This window comes from Miniopterus natalensis, chromosome 1, assembly GCF_054644295.1.
Source record: "Miniopterus natalensis isolate mMinNat1 chromosome 1, mMinNat1.hap1, whole genome shotgun sequence".
NCBI classification, from domain to species: Eukaryota; Metazoa; Chordata; class Mammalia; order Chiroptera; family Miniopteridae; genus Miniopterus; species Miniopterus natalensis.
Window position 1 is genome coordinate 115,122,384 of NC_142081.1, and position 16,198 is coordinate 115,138,581.

At 37.9% G+C, this 16,198-nt stretch overlaps 2 protein-coding genes across 11 annotated transcripts in view; one reads left to right on the forward strand and one right to left on the reverse strand.

Annotated features, from left to right (window-relative positions):
- NMT2 (N-myristoyltransferase 2) overlaps positions 1-10,335 on the forward strand; it is a 64,004-nt gene extending 53,669 nt beyond the window's left edge. For all 4 annotated transcript variants that reach the window (XM_087825082.1, XM_087825100.1, XM_016210055.2 and 1 more), the window contains 3 exons: positions 5,606-5,773; positions 7,126-7,263; positions 7,445-10,335. In XM_087825082.1, the coding sequence (XP_087681208.1) occupies positions 5,606-5,773; positions 7,126-7,263; positions 7,445-7,465 (327 nt within the window). In that variant the 3' untranslated portion in view covers positions 7,466-10,335. The remainder of the gene's footprint in view (positions 1-5,605; positions 5,774-7,125; positions 7,264-7,444) is intronic.
- RPP38 (ribonuclease P/MRP subunit p38) lies at positions 9,984-15,254 on the reverse strand. 7 transcript variants are annotated; one of them, XM_016210061.2, is made up of 4 exons: positions 14,706-14,982; positions 14,330-14,480; positions 13,489-13,540; positions 9,984-11,396 (listed from the first exon to the last, which is right to left on the reverse strand). In XM_016210061.2, the coding sequence occupies exon 4, from the start codon at positions 11,379-11,381 to the stop codon at positions 10,533-10,535; it is 849 nt and encodes a 282-aa protein (XP_016065547.1). In that variant the 5' UTR covers positions 11,382-11,396; positions 13,489-13,540; positions 14,330-14,480; positions 14,706-14,982; the 3' UTR covers positions 9,984-10,532. The 7 variants fall into 7 exon arrangements, with proteins under 7 accessions (XP_016065547.1, XP_016065546.1, XP_016065549.1 ...); XM_016210060.2 differs by lacking the exons at positions 14,330-14,480; positions 14,706-14,982 and adding an exon at positions 15,131-15,254; XM_016210063.2 differs by lacking the exons at positions 14,330-14,480; positions 14,706-14,982 and adding an exon at positions 15,022-15,119.
- Positions 15,255-16,198: the final 944 nt, after the last annotated feature.

A 16,198-nucleotide genomic window follows, 5' to 3' on the forward strand; every position in this document is an offset into this window, starting at 1 on the left:
CTGATCCCCGGTTGAAGTGCTTTTGGAAGGCAACCAAGCGGTGTGTCACTCTCACATCGATGTTTCTCTCTCTGTCTCTCCCCCTCCATTCTACTCTCTCTAAAAATTCAATGGAAAAGATATCCTCTGGTGAGGTTTAACAACAAAAAATGATTATTGATGGGTATGTATTTATTGCCATTTTATTCTTTTAACTATGTTCCCGTTTTGTGGTGTGTTGTTATTTTTCTTCTTCTTTTTAAAGCAGGCCCTTTAACATTTGTTGTAATACTGGTTTGGTAGTAACAAAATCCTTTAGCTTTTTTTTGGTCTGAGAAGCTCTTTATTTCTCCTTCAAGTTTAAATGATTATTTAAGTTTATTTCTCCTTAAGTTTAGCCTTGTTCGGTAAAGTAGTCTTGGTTGTAGGTCTGTGCTTCTCATCACTTTGAATATTTCATGCCAATCACTTGTTGCTTGAAATGTTTCTGTCGAAAAATCAGCTAACAATCTTATGGAAGTTCCCTTGTAGATAACTGTCTCTTGCTGCTTTTAAGATTTTCTCTTTGTCTTTAATCTTTGCCATTTTAATTATAATGTGTCTTGGTGTGGGCCTCATGTTTTCTTAAGTGTATAGTAAATGCTTCATTTTCCTTGGAGTGATTATAAATGGTATTTTGTTTTTAAATTTGTTTTCTGCATGTTCATAATTACTATATACAAATACAATTACTTTCTTTGTGTTGATCTTACATTCTGATATTCTGCTGAAATCACTTATTAGTTCCAGTTTACTTGTAGATTTCTTGGGATTTCTACATAGTAAATCATGCCATCTGCAAATAGGAACAGTTTTATTTCTTCTCTTCCCATCTGTATTTCTTTTTCTTGCCTTATTATAGGAGCTAAAACTTCCAGTACTTTTTTGAATAAGAGTGGTGAAGGTTGACATCCTTGTCTCATTCTGCATATTAGGAGGAAAGCGTTAAGTTTTCCATCATGAGGTGTGTTAGTTGTAGAATTTCTGTAGATACACCTTATCAATTTGAAATAATTCCCGTCTATTCCTAACTTGCTGAGAGTTCACATGAGTGTGTGCTGAATTTTGTCCAGGGCTTTTTCCACTTCAATTGATATGATCTTATGAGTTTTCTTCTTTAGTCTGTTATGGTATATTACATTGATTTTCAGATGTTTGACAACCCTTGCATTCCTAGAAAATAATCCAGTTGTTTATGGTGTATAATCCTTTCTATACATTTTAAAATTTGGATTACTGATATTTTGTTGAGTTTTTTGAGTTTATGAGGAATATTTGGTTTGCAAGTTTGGGGAGTGTTTTGTGTTTTGTTTTTGGTACTGTGTTGTCTGGTTTAGGCATCAGGATAATACTGGCCTAATAAAATGAGTTGGGAAGTGTTACCTCCTCTTCTATTTTCTAGAATTGTATAGAATTGTTACCTCCTCTTCTATTTTCTAGAATTGTATAGAATTGTATTGTATAGAATTGGTGATAATTCTTTAAATGTTTGCTAGAATTCTTCAGTTAAAACCATCTGACATTAGAGAATTTTTTTTTGTTAAAATAATGGACTATTCAGATGATCTTTTTCAACTTGATTGAGTTTTGAATGGTTTGTGGTTTTTAAAGAATTGGTCCATTTCTTCTGAATTGTCAAATTTATTTATTCATTTATTTATTTATTTAGAGAAGAAAGGAGAAGGAGAGAAAGAGAGAAACACTGATGTGAGAGAACATTGATCTGCTGTCTCTTGCACACCCCCTAACCAGGGATCATGCCCAAAAACAAGGCACGTGCCCTGACTGGGAATCAGCCTGCCAGAGGCAACCTTTTGGTGCACGAGATGATGCCCAACCAATTGAGCCACACTAGTCAGGGCTAAATTGTCAAACTTATAAGGGTAAAGTGTATTCACGATTACTTCCTTGTTAGTATTTTAATGGCTGCCAGATTTATAGTGATAACCCTTATTTCATTCCTTCTATTGATGATTCATACTTTATTTTTGTCAGTCTTGCTAGCATTGCATTAATTTCATTGACGTTTTCCAAAGAACCAGGTTTTTGTTTCATTGATTTTTCTCTATTGTTTTCCTATTTTCGATGTCATTGATTTCTGATTTTATGATTATTTCTTTCCTTTTGCTTGCTTTGGGTTTATTTTGCTCTTCTTTTCCTCATACCTTGAGGGAAGGATTTAGATTATTGAGACCTTTCTCTATTACAATGTAAGTATTTACTTCTATAAATGTCCCTCTCTGTACTGCTTTAGCTTAATTCTACATATTTTAGTATTTTGTTTTCATTTTCATTCAGGTTTGTGTATTTTTTTTAAATTTCCTTTGAGACTTTCCCTTGACCCATGGAGTACTTAAATTCTGTTGTTTAGTTTTGATGTGCTTAGAAAAACCCATTTGATTTCTAGTTTCATTCTATTATAGTTGGAGAACACACTATGATTTCAACTCTTAGGGTTCTTGAGGTTTGTTTTAGGCCCATATGATCTATCTTGGTGAATGTTATATGTGCTTATGAAATGTATATTCTGTTGTTTAATAGATGGAGTGATCTATATATACCAGTTAGATCCTGTTGATTGTATTCAGATTTTTTATACTCTTCCTGGTTTTCTTTCTAGTAGTTCTATTAGTTGATGAAAAGGGTGTTAAGTCCTCAGCTATAATTGTGTATTTGTCTATTTCTCCTTGCAGCTCTATTAGCTTTTCTTGATGTATTTGGAAGGTCTTGTTTGGTACTTAGACATTTAGGACCTTTATGTCTACTTAGAGGATTAATCTTTCTATCATTGTGTAATTTTGTCTCTAGTAATTTTCTTTGCACTGATGCCACTCTTTTTTAAACATTAATGTTTGCTTGGGATAAGTCCTTTTACTTTCGGTCTATGTATATCATTGAATTTGAAGTGAGTTTCTTGTAAACAGCATGTAGTTGGGGCCATGTTTCTTTATCTACTCTGCCAATCTTTTTTTCTTATTGGTATATTTAGACCATTTACATTTGATAATTACTGATATGCTAGCGCTTAACTCTGCCATTTTATTATTTGTTTTCTGTTTGTTTCCTCTGGTATTGTTCCTGTTTCTTTTTCTTTGCCTTCCTGTGCATTGCTTAAAAAATTTTTTAGGATTCTGTCTTGATTTATTCTTAGTACATTTGAGTGTATTCGTGTAGTGTTCATGATGGTTGCTCTAGGTATTACAATATACATGTGTGGCTGATCATAGTCTACTGGTATCAACATTTTACCACTTCAAGTAATTTCACTTCCATTTAGGTCCCTTTATATTCTTGACTTTTAATTATCAATGCCTTGAGTATCAGATGGTGTTATAACTTTTGTTTCAATCATCAAGTAAACTTATAAAACTTAAGAATAGAAGCATAATTTATAGTATACAGTTGACCCTTGAACAACACAGGTTTGAACTGCGTAGGTCCACTTATTTACATATTTTTTCAATAAATATGAACAGTACTATAAGTGTATTTTCTCTTCCTTATGATTGTAATTATATTTTCTTTTTTCTAGCTTACTTTATCATAAGGATATAGTATATAATACAAACAAAATATGTTAATTGACTATGTTATTAATAAGACTTCCAGTCAGTAGTAGGCTATTAGTTAAGTTTTGTGGGAGTTAAAAAGTTATGTGCAGATTTTCAACTGCCCAGTGGTCTGCGCCTCTAACTCCCACACTGTTCAAGGGTCAAATATACAAAATTTTTGCTGTTTCTATTGTTTGTTCTTCCTTCTTGATGCACCAAGATTCCTTATTATTTCCTTTCTACTTGAAGAATTCCCTTTAGCTAGTCCTAAAGGTATGTCTACTAGCAAATTCTTATAGTTTTCATTTGCCTGAGAATGTCCTTATTTCCCCTTCATTTACCAGATATAGAATTCATGGTTAATGGTTTTTTCTTTCAGCACTTAAAAAAGTGTCACTTCTTTCTGGCTCTGTGATTTCACATGCAAAATCTTCTGTCAGTCTAATTGGTTTTCTATAGGTAATGCATTATTTCTCTATGGCTACTTTCAAGATTTATCTTTTAGTTTTTGGAACTTCAACTATGATGCATCTTGGAGTGGATTTTTTTAGTTTATCCTGTTAAGGCTCACTCAGCTTCTTGAATCTGTTGTGTGTATTTTGCCAAATTTGAGAAGATTTCAGCCATTATTTCTTCAAATATTCTTTCTGCTCCACACTTTCTCCTTTCCTTTTGTGACTCCAGTGATATGAATGTTGGATCTTTTGTTGTTTTCCCACCGATCCCTGAGACTTAATTCATATTTTTTCAGTCTTTTTTCTCTTTTTTTGTTTAGATTGGGTATATTCTACTGAATTCTTCAAGTTTAGTGACTCTGTCCTGTCATCTCCACACTACTATTAAGTGCATCCAGTGGGCAGTTGTTTTTTATTTATTTGTTTTATTTATTTTTTTTTAAATATATCTTTATTGATTTCAGAGAGAGAAAAGGAGAGGGAGAGTGAGAGATAGAAACATCAATGATGAGAGAGTCATTGATCAAGCCTGCAACCGGGCATGTGCCCTGACTGGGAATCGAACCCCAATCGCCTGGATCCCAGGTCGACGCTCAAGTGCTGAGCCACGCCTGGCCGGGCTGTTTTTTAATTTCTGTTATTTTTTAAGTAGAAAATCTTTCTTAAAGCTGATAGTTTAGGTCTTTAATTCATCTCTAATACTGAGCTGCTAATACAACACAATAGAGAATCACTTTAGCTAATGTCTCTAACTTCTTAATGTATAAAAAAAAGGTTTAATGAATCAGAAAAACTCAAAGACCAGGTCACCCATCCCTATGAAATTGTCTTTTCTGCTGAAAGAAATGCTAACAACAGCATACAAGTGGACAAGCCTCCTCAGCTGTGTAATTCAAATATATCATAGTTTGAATTATGTGCAAACTGCATAGGCTACCACAGCTCTTAAAACCACCCAAATAATACCAGCTAATTTCTGATATTGAAAATTATACCAGTGATAATGAAATCAACACCATTATTACATCCCTTTTCATGTTTTGATAGCTTCAGATTTTCTGTTATTCACATATGTGTATTTTGGCATAATGCCAGTGCCTTTCACAAGCTTCTAAAAACAGCTTCCAAACTCTATCCAATTTTGCTTTAAGCTGATAAAATTCTCACCTTGTGCCAAGATGTTAAATGTTATTCAGTGTCTGTTAGTTGGAAAAGGCAGCCATCTAATTCTTCACACTCTTATTTCTGCAAAAACAATGATTCTACTTTGATCACTTTTCCGTAAGTCTAAAGAGACTCTAATCATCCAGAGGGAAGCTTTCCTTTTAAAACTTTCTACTGCTTAAATTCTTTATGCAAATCATCAATTAGCATATAGCCTAAGGTTACAACCTCACACCCTTCTGGCCTCTACAGAAGTACTCTACAGGGCTCCAAATCAGACTGCAGAGGGAGAAGATTGCATTGTTGCCTTTTGTTCTCCCAGAAAGTTATGTTGTAAGTCAAAAATCAAAAAGTTAGCTTAAATGTATGGATATTTGTTCTAGGAAGTAGTTATCTGATGTTACCTTTGTTCTTTAGAACTCCAGTGGTAAACTTACTGACTTCCTGAGCTTCTACACACTCCCCTCCACAGTCATGCACCACCCTGCTCACAAGAGCCTCAAAGCTGCCTACTCCTTCTACAACATTCACACAGAGACACCTCTGCTCGACCTCATGAATGATGCGCTCATTATAGCCAAATTGGTAAGCAATTCACTCCTTTTTGTTCTGTGTTTTTCCAAATATGTGTGTCAAACTATATAAAGCATCTTACTTTATTTTCTTCCACGCAGGAAGAATTCATTTGAGTTTTTGTTGGTTTTTTTGTTTTGTTTTGTTTTTTTACTTTTGACCATCATTCAAAGGAAGAATTTTGATAAGAGTTTCTTTTAAACTTCATTGGCTATTTTCATCATTAATTCTATTGCAACTTCGTCAAAAAGACATTTTGTATAAAGTAGATACTTTAAACACTTACATAAGAATACATATAACCCTTAAGAAATATAAGATACATGATCCCATAATATAAAGAAAATACATTAGTATTTGTTTTACAGTGAATAATTAGCAACAATAAGTTTTTTGATTCAAATAAATGGGTCTCTGAATTTTAAAATTAAAGGAATTTTATTTTTATAGGGGATTATTGATAAAAGAATTTAAAATGAAAGGAATTTAATTCAAAATATGCCTTACTATATTTATATTATTTTTTATTTCCTAAATGTAATAGGATAGTTATTAAATTCTTGCTACAAATAAATGTTTTCCTTTAAAAAGAAATTGAAATCAGTAGATAGATACTTTTCAATGTAATTACTATGAGAAAATATTCATGTGAATTGGGTACAACACATCAAAAATGTCTTCCTTGCACTTACTAGTATTTGATCATTGATTTTTTAACGACAGAAACACCCATTACTGGTAGATCCCCAAATCAACATTTTCCTAATTCTTTGATCCCATTGCTCATTTTCAGCTACTTCCCCCAAAAGGCCAGTAATAAGTTATTTAAAGTAAAATCCCTGAGAAACAGGAATTTATATGCTGCATCTAAATCACATTTTGCCTAGTATTATCTAAATTTTAAAGACATTAGATTTTTACCATTAAGTTTTACTAAATTTATTTCCCATAATCAGCCCAAGACAAATATACTATGTAAAGTTTTTACTTTTGTCTCTTGGCTCTAACTTGAGCTGTCACAACTTAGACCAGTAACTAACAGTTCTAGAGATGGAGCCTTCTAAAACAGGAACAGATATTTTCTGAACTTTTAATAGATTTTGTTGTGTCATTGTTAGTCAGCATACTATATTTTGATTCAGCATTTCTGCAGAACCTTGCTGACGCCATCAGACTCACTGTTAGTTACATAAGAAAGTTTCAAACTGAGTTCTTCACCTATATCATATTTAGTACAGACACTGGATCTTATTATATGCATATTCAGGTTCTTATAGGAATTCAGTGTTATGCTGATGTACAGAATACAGACAACACTGGAGTCTCTTGAAATTTTCAATTTTAAATCCTTTTTACGTTGGCAGAAAGGATTCGATGTTTTCAATGCACTAGATTTGATGGAAAATAAGACATTCTTGGAAAAACTCAAGTTTGGTATAGGAGATGGCAATTTACAGTATTACTTGTACAATTGGAGGTGTCCAGGAACAGATTCTGAAAAGGTAAGGCGTTGATATACCCTTTGTAAACTTTATACATTTACCTAGGAAATTCCATACTTCCCTTAGGATTATTAAGCTTTTTAGTAGCTTTTTAAAAAATACTGATCTATTGTACTACATTGTAATTTTATTTCTTTCTTGCTTATCTGTTCTTACTATTCCATTTCTTCCCTCCCTTTAGGTTGGACTTGTATTACAATAGGTGGATGTTTCCATTCCTAGAACTCTGACACTATCCATCATTTGTTAATATTCTATTTAATGATTCCTGGAACTGCCATTCCAAAGAATAAAAGCACAACTTAAGTGAAATCGATGCAGCCAGTAATAATCAGAAAAGATGAAAAAACATCCCTATGTGACCAGCACTACATATTTCTAGCTGGAACTTTCACATTCTTCCTTTTTTTCATTGTTTACACATTTAAAGGAGGGATGAAAGGGTACAACGAGCACATTCCTCTAATCAAACTTTTGACTGTCTCTTAATGAAGAGAAGGTATTTTTCCATTCTCTAGAAAGGGACCATTTTTAATGGATGGAACAGAAGTCACAGACTCATGTTAGAAAATCTTTGCTAATGTGTGGAGATAAACTGCTTCATTTTTATTTATTAAGTGGTGATCTGTTTGTCCGTGTAACCGAAAAAAGGACCCATTTGGGAAATTTTTCCTTCTATCACTTTCCACTCTCACTGGGGACATTTCTGGAATCAGCACTTCCATTACTCAATGATGAGTGGTGGGTGTTTATGTGTAGAGCGAGATAAAAATGTACTGGTGAGTAGTACATTTATTTCTCCAGAAGCAAAGTTGCCAAATCAATAAACACACAAATGTGTGCTTTAATTTTCAACAGCAAAGCTTTGTGCAAACATGAACTGTGTTCTCTGAGAGTGTGCACCCAGGACTGATGAGACTTTGCTGCTGCTGCACAAACTTATTTCTTCTCAGCAACAGCAAGGATGTGCAAGGAAAAGAAAATGAAAGCGCTAAAGTAAAAGAAAATGCCCAGTGGAATTTATTAGTGCTATCAGGATATTGATAGTTTGAATGTTTTCATTACTTATGCAAAATTGCACATATTCCTTTATGCGGACTTTAATTTATCATGAAAGCTGTCATGCTAATCAAAAATGTCTTATTTGTAAATAAGTATTCATAATTTTGTTATGGATGGTGTTTTTATCTAAAATTTGAAAAAACAAGTTTCACAGTGTACATATATGTATATATTGCCAATAGTCCAAGGGGAAAAAAGATGCCAAATGAGGCCACATAAACTGGCCTTGACTCTAATTCCACAAAGTAGATACTTCTTCCTCCCCCCTTCTTCCAGTGCCTAGGCTGTTCAGTCCAGAAAAATTTAACAACGCGATGGCTTTTCCTTTTTAAGTAGTCAAATGAAACCAGCCCTGTCTTATACCAGGCAGGCGGCAGCAAACTATGGCCCATCAGCTAAATCCAGCCCATTGCCTGTTTTTGTCCAGCCCACAAGCTAAGGATGGTTTTTACATTTTTGAGTGGTTAGAGGAAAATAACATTTTGTGACATACGAAAATTGTATGAAATTCAAATTTCAGCATCCATAAGTTTTATTGGAACACAGCCACACTCCTTCATTTATGTACTGCCTATGGCTGCTTCATGCTACAGAAGACAGAGTTGTTTCAATAGAGATTATATGAACCAAAAAGCCTAACATATTTGCTGTCTGGCCCTTACAGAAAATGTGATCCTGATTTACACTAAGGAGCTGAAAGCCACCTTCTGCAGTTTGCCATTATCCTAAAGACCAACCCAGGGCTTGTGGTATCCCTGAGAATACAGGTAGAGGGTGTGTGTGGGGGCTCCACAGTATACTTAGGACAGCACTGTGTACTTTCTTGGACACAGGGAAAGCTTCTCATTTAAGATGATTGAACCCAATGGTATTTCTTAACAGAAGATGAAAACTTCAAGAAGCAAAATTGAACCAATTCACTGAAACTTTTTTCAGACACCAGCATTAAATAAGTGAGATTTTAATCTGGAGCCAAGGTTCAGTTGGGAATTATGTTCCATTTCATTTTTATAGCAGAGTCTTTCAAATAATTGCAGAATAGCCAGTTAGAAATTTTGTCACAAGCTAAATTCCAATTGTTATAGAAATCTTATTTTTTCTCATTTAAAAATAACTAGCACATTTGCCTCTATAATTTAAGATTATCAACGAGCATTTAAAAATAATCAGTAAAACTGCTTGTGTTTATTAAGCTGCTGGTAGAGCTAAATTTCAATGTAGTATACAGTGTTTTATATATTTCAAAAACCATACATTTGCCCTACATCCTTTGTCAATAATGAAAATGCTCTTTTTCATGAGGATCTTTTATTTGGCCAGGATGGCATTCAGTAAAATTTAAGTGAGTGGAGGTGGCATAATCCATGCATCAACCAGAATTTAAGTTGAAAATAAACTTTGGCCATTCTTCCAAAAGAAAAAGTTTCCAAACATACTATAAGTAGCAGACACTTTAACATAACCACAGTATGTTGATTATGCTCCATTTCCTAACATGAAGGATGCCCATCATTGCACAGACCCACCTCTGAGAATCCAATCTCCTTTTATTTTCTTCTTGCCTCATTTCACCTAATTACCATCACACTTTTTATACACGCTAAGTTTCCAAGGAAATGTTAACCATGTAAAGGGGTGAATTCTAACTAATCAAAAGACCTTATCTGGCTTTTCTTAGAAGTATCAAGCCTTTGTCCCAAGCCCATGCTTAGACCTAACCTAAAGAAAGTCAAATCGGAGGAAGTAAAAAGTGATGTATTGTATCTGAAGACAATGTATTGCTTAGCATTTAGTATCTTTCCTTTAAAACTGATGACGTATCTGCAATCCAGTTTCATCTACTCTACTAACTAGAACCATGTTTACTGTGGTACATTTTCCAAGTTTGAGAGAAAGATGTTAAGTGCTGTAGGATACAGATGTTCTTGCTCACAAGCATTGTACCAACCTTTTAGAAAGTGAATTTACACAAGCATGGACATTAGTTTCAATAAACTTTTGATATGCATACTTCTGAATATTTTCTGCATTTAATGTTTTTAAGCTTCAGCATATCAGTGCTGTCTAAAAAGTCTTATGCATTTGAAAGGAACATTATTACCAATCTCCCGTAAATCTATGTATAAGTAACTCAGTTTATTCAAGTTTTGTTTTTTTTTTACAAGGTGTCATTTTCCAATTGTATTGAGTGACAAGTTTATACACAATTACTTTGAAGTAGTTTTTTTACTTTTGGGTGGTTTTCTCCTTTTATTAGGATTTGGAATCAGTTTCTTTATTTTAAGGGGTTGTAGCACTACAGCCTGCTGACCTTCAGTGAGCTTTCTCTTATGTTTAGAGAGGTCTTCAAAAGAAGTGTCCAAAATTTCTTTGTCTTGGTTTTCCAAAGATTCACACTCTGAATTTTCCCTGGAGTCTTCAAGTCTATCTTGAAGCCATGGTACATTTAAATTGGGTACTCTGGGGATTATAACTTTAACTTCATTGACAAAGTCAGTGGTGTTCTTTTTAAATCCCAAAGCTAGCACACATTTTAAGCCAATGACAGGTGCAATTCTCTCACTGAGACGGGGAACCTGACAAGCAGGGACCATTCTACTTAAACTTAACTGAATCAGGTGTGAGGTGATGATTGCAGGCTTGGCTGACTTACACACTAGAACCAAAAGCAGTTCATTCCTTTCCAGAGCCCTGGTGACTTCATTAACGCCAATGGCAAGCTGCCTTCTGACATGGACAGAAGTCCACCCTGACACTTGTTGGTTATCTTCTGTTTTTTTCTCCTTCAGGTCCTCACTCATATCAACATCTATGCTACATTTGTTTTTGCCTTGTTTTTTTAAAAAAGGCTGCTTTTTACTTCTCTTCTTATCCTCAATCTTCTCAAGCCCAATAGATTTAAACCTGTCTTCAAGTGTCTGTAAGATGAAGTGCAAATCCTCTCTCTCCAGAGCACTCCAGCAGATTGTATACGGGTTGTTCAATGATGTCTTTACAGTTAAAGGTCTTGTCTTCCGAACAGAGCCCCTCCCTGGTGCCTGAGGAGCTGCAGCCATTCTAAAAATCCTTCACTGAGAAGCAAAATGACAAAGGAAAATTTGGGTTAGCTAGCAATGCATGTCTTAAGAATATACCAGTTGTATCTGTTCTGATTCTTTACAAGCTACAGCAGACCTATCTATAGAGAACCAATTATGTGACCATACATTTAACCTCTCCTTTAAGATTCAGTAATTTATCTTCCCCATTTTTTTCATTTGATTGTCTTTATTCATATACAGACAATATGAATGTTTTGCATTATTGCAATCACAGTGAAATTCTATTTGTTTATTTCATTTATTAAAAGTGTTCCATGTTTCTGCCTGGCCAGCATGGCTCAGTGGCTGAGCATTGTGAACCAGGAGATCGAAATTTGATTCCTGTCAGGGCACATGCCTGGGTGGCTGGCTCAATCCCCAGTAGGGGGTGTGCAGGAGGCAGCCAATCAATGACTCTCATCACTGATGTTTCTCTCTCTTCCTCTCCCTTCCTCTCTCTGAAATCAATAAAAACATGCTAAAAAAATATATATTCCATGTTTCTACTTGTTTGAAATTATCTTCTTAACGACTATACAGTATTAATCTTATTTGTTACCATTCTCTAAATTCCTCTCTAGTTAGGCTTTCATTCATCTATTCAACAAAGATTCACTGAGCACCTCCAACGTGCAGGCAGTGTTCCAAGCACTGGGGTTCAATGGTGAACAAGTCCCCATGTCCACCCACAGAAGTCCCCATGTCCGCCTACACAGAGCTCAATTTGTGAGGGCTCTGGAAGCCTCTGCCTCTTTAGGTCGTGATTTTTAAAAGAACTTAAACAATAACATATGCACATGATTAAAAATTCAAGAGATACTTTCATTTTATGCCCTCTTGTAAGTTTTCATCCCTGGACCCTGAGCTGCTTTTGTATATCCTTCCTAAAACATTTGATACATATGCAGGTGGACAATCCCCCTTCTTTCAGTTATCCCAAGCTGACTGCTCCTCCAGCTGGCAATTTGATGAAAACTAGGAAAATTTTGTAATGAAATTTAAAGGTATTAATCCATTAGGGAAAAATAACCAGAAGGAGCCTTGCTGGGGAAATATTATAAAACACTAATCTAGGGAGTATGTCCTGTTTCTCCTTCCTAGAGGCAACTGCATATTCCTTCCTCTTCCCTCAGTTTTCCTCACGTTCTTCCTGGGGCTCAGGTAACAATCATAGGGACCCACGTAGCAAAACTCAAGGAAGTCAAACCAGCCCTGGAAAAGTCTTGTGTTTGGAACTATCCCTATTTCCAGGTAACCAGAGTTTCTCATTCCAGATATTCCCTCATTTATCCCACGGAGGCCTGCCCTCCCTGAAACACTCCATGCATGGTTCTAATAAAACTTCTCTAATCAAACTCCTACTTACCAGACTGACTACTGATGTTGACAAGCAAGTGTCTCTGTGGAGAACTCAGAATTTATAAGGCACTTTCTCCATGTATGTATTTGAGCCTCACAAATTTCCTGTATAACTGCCCCCAACATGTGGATGAGGAAACAGACCCAAGTCAAATACCCTGCTTGAAGTCACAGCTGGTTTCCAAATCTATATTTTATGGTCTCCCAATCCTGGCTGTACTTCAGAAATAATCTGTGGCCTTTAAAATATACAGATGGTTGGTCTTTACACTCAATCACTCAGTTGGAATCCCTAAAAATAGGGCTGGGGCATCTGGACATTTAAAAAGTTGTCCGGGTGAATGTGATAGAGAACTGGAATTAGGAACCACAGGTGTAGGACAGGAAGCCTTTCCACACTGGACAGCTCTGAAAAATGGTCTCCTGACCTCTCCTGGTCTCCAGAGCTCCAAGGGGTGTGTGATCAGATCTCGTTCATGTCAGTATCGTGTCCCTGCTAGAGACTCGGTATTTGCAGCCTTCAAACCAGCCCCACTGCACAGCCCTCCCCAACCAACATTATCTATGCTCCACTCAAGCTCAGTACTGGTAAGTAGTTCATCCAAATCCAAAGGTTGAAGGTGGTCAGGAAGATGAGCAAGACAAAAATAATCTGATGGAGCTCTTGCCAAACTGCAAATCTGTTAATGTGTCAGCATTCAAACAACACAGAATAAATACTTACAATTATATGCTCTGGAGAGAGCAAGATATGCATTAACTCCTGTCCTCAGAATCTGGTGTGGGAAAGGAGAACCAAGAAGTTAGATAAGCAGAATCTTAATGCCCTATAATGCAAAAACAAAGTACTCACTGGTAAGAAGTAATAGCTTTGGTAGAGAAAAATAGGAAGCCCTTGTTGAGGTGCCTTTGGAGCTGTCTTGGAGGCCTCTACTGACTATAGGATCAAGTGCAAACTCTTTAAGGTGACATAGAAGGCCCTCCACACACTCCTCATCTCCCCACCAGCCTTTCTCATGTGCTCCATCAGGCACGTTACACCCCACCACTGAACCACATGCTACTTGAGGCCACCAATTTCTCCTCTCGATGTCCTTAGGCACACCATTCCCTCTACCTGTAATACTATTCCCACCCTTAGCCTCATGACCCCCCTTTCTTACTTCAAGTATTTCTGGATTATCCACAATGTACCAAGCCATTAAATATTACAGTGAAAGTCAGTGGCCTCAATGAGCTTAGAATCTACGAGGAAGACATATCAGCAGGTAATAATACAGTAAGACATTCAGGTCAGGGAACAGGATACTAAAGGAACATAGCAGAAGACTAACTTAATGGAGGGAGTCAGGAAGGGCCTCCTGGAGGAAGTGACCTTTTGACTAAGTATCTGAAGAATGCCTACCAAAGGGAGTACCAAGTAGTGTGTCCAGAGGACAGCATTAAAGGAAAGTCAATGTAACTGGGACAGATGCTGGAGATAGTAGTGAGATATTAGGAAAGGTGGGTAAAGACCAGACGGTGAAGGTCCTTGAAGGCCTTACAGTGGGAAGCGACTGTACTACCTTAAAGCAGGGGAGTGGCAGGATTGGAAAAGCACTGCAGGATGATCTTTGTGGACTGGGGCGTGTAAGGGTCATTGGCCAAGACGGAAGCAGTAAAGAGGCTCCCGGAGAAGTCCCCGGTAAGAAATGATGGTGGCCTGCTGTAGAATAGCTGCAGAAGGGATGGACAGAAATACATGCTAGTTAAAACAGTTAAGAGGTAAAATCTACCGAACGTAGTGACCAACTGGGAGTAAAGCAGGGAATGGTCCCAGGGCCGCCTCCCGGTTCCTAGATCCAGCAGGGAGGAGGACCGGCCAGTCCCCGAGGCTGCCGTCAAACGCCGTGAGCCCCTCCCTCAGTGCCGTGCCTGTATCTAGCGCCTTCAGTACTTTACTATTTAGCACACGCGACTGGAGTTATTCTGCGGTCCGTCTCCGCGTCCAGGCTGTGGAGTCCTGAAAGGCCGGCGTGAGGCTTCCCCTTGGTATTTCTCTTACCCAAAGGACGCTCAACTCCAGGCCAAGCGCCGAGCGCGAGCCAGAGGCCCGCAGACAGAAAACCCGCCCGTCCGGGCAGGGCTGCCGCGCCGCGGCGGCGGGTCCAGGGAAAGCCCTGGCGGGGAACAGGTCCTGCGCGCCCGGCCTCCGCACGCCGCGAGTCCCAGTCGCGATTCCACCCCGCGCGAGCCCCCTCCTGCTCCTCCCACTCACAGTCGCGACGGCGCCGGGTCCACGTGAGCCGCCATGCGCGTGCGCACAGCCCTCGCCTCCAAATGCTCACGGAAGTTCACATTTCATCACTCTGCGTTCTCTCACTTACTGCGGAAAAAGTCGGCTCTGTGCTACGCGCGGCCCTTAAGGTCCAGGGCGGGTACCGAGCTGTAGAAACCTTGCTTTTGGGAACAGTGGTGGGAGTGAGGCTCCGGAAAGGCGCCTGCCGTGAGGGGCCTTCAGCAGCAGTGCGCATGCGCAATGTCTGTCTCGCGAGATCTCACGGTTGCCACGGTAACCTGCAGCTAGCTAGCTCGGCTGCCTCACCTGGGAGTTTGAAAGCTGGTCCTCTCACCAGCCGCCCTCTCCCTTCTCACTCAGTTGCTACCTTTCTGCACCTGGCAGTCAGCCCTCTCTCTCTTCCCGCTTTTCTGTATTTGGCTTGCCTAAGGGGCGCAAAACCTTAGCCCCTGTCCCAGTGCCCCCATCTTCACTGAATCCCTGCGGCAATGCCCAGCATCAGGAAAATCAAGATAAACGGGGGATGAGGAGTGGTTTGAGGAAAAAACATGCCTACAGGCAATAATGTAGGCGATCTCGAGCCCCCTGCAAGAGGGGGAGTAAAGGCTGCTGTGAGCTGTGTGGCAGCAGTTCAGAAAACTCCAAGTGTCTGCTGTGGCTACTCCAACCAATGGAGACTAATGGCTGGGAATGGAGTCGCTGAGAAGTTACGGACAGTTGTCAGCTAGCTGAATATTTTCAAAGGCATTTGGTTCTGATGATTTACACTTGGCAAGAATTTAGAAGACGGCAGGTTGAATGTGATCTAATGAGCCCCCTCCCTACTCAGGCACCTCTTCCTTTTGCTTTTCCAATCTGACAGCTTCCTCTTCCTTTTCCTCCTCTAAACATCTTCCTCTTTTTCTCAGTCTCTTACCTGCTTGTTTTGCCCCCACCCCCTTTTTTTGGTCTAGTTTTATATTTTCAATTTTCATCACCTACATGTACCTAACTGGCCATAAAGTTAACAAAACAAACAGCTTTGTTGCTTTTTGTGAAAGATTAGTGCATCACAGGGTAAAATACAATGTGATTTTAAAAATCTCAATTAGATTAAAAAACGAAGTCACAATGAGTTTGAGTGTAACAACAGGCTCTGTTTCATACAATGAACCCT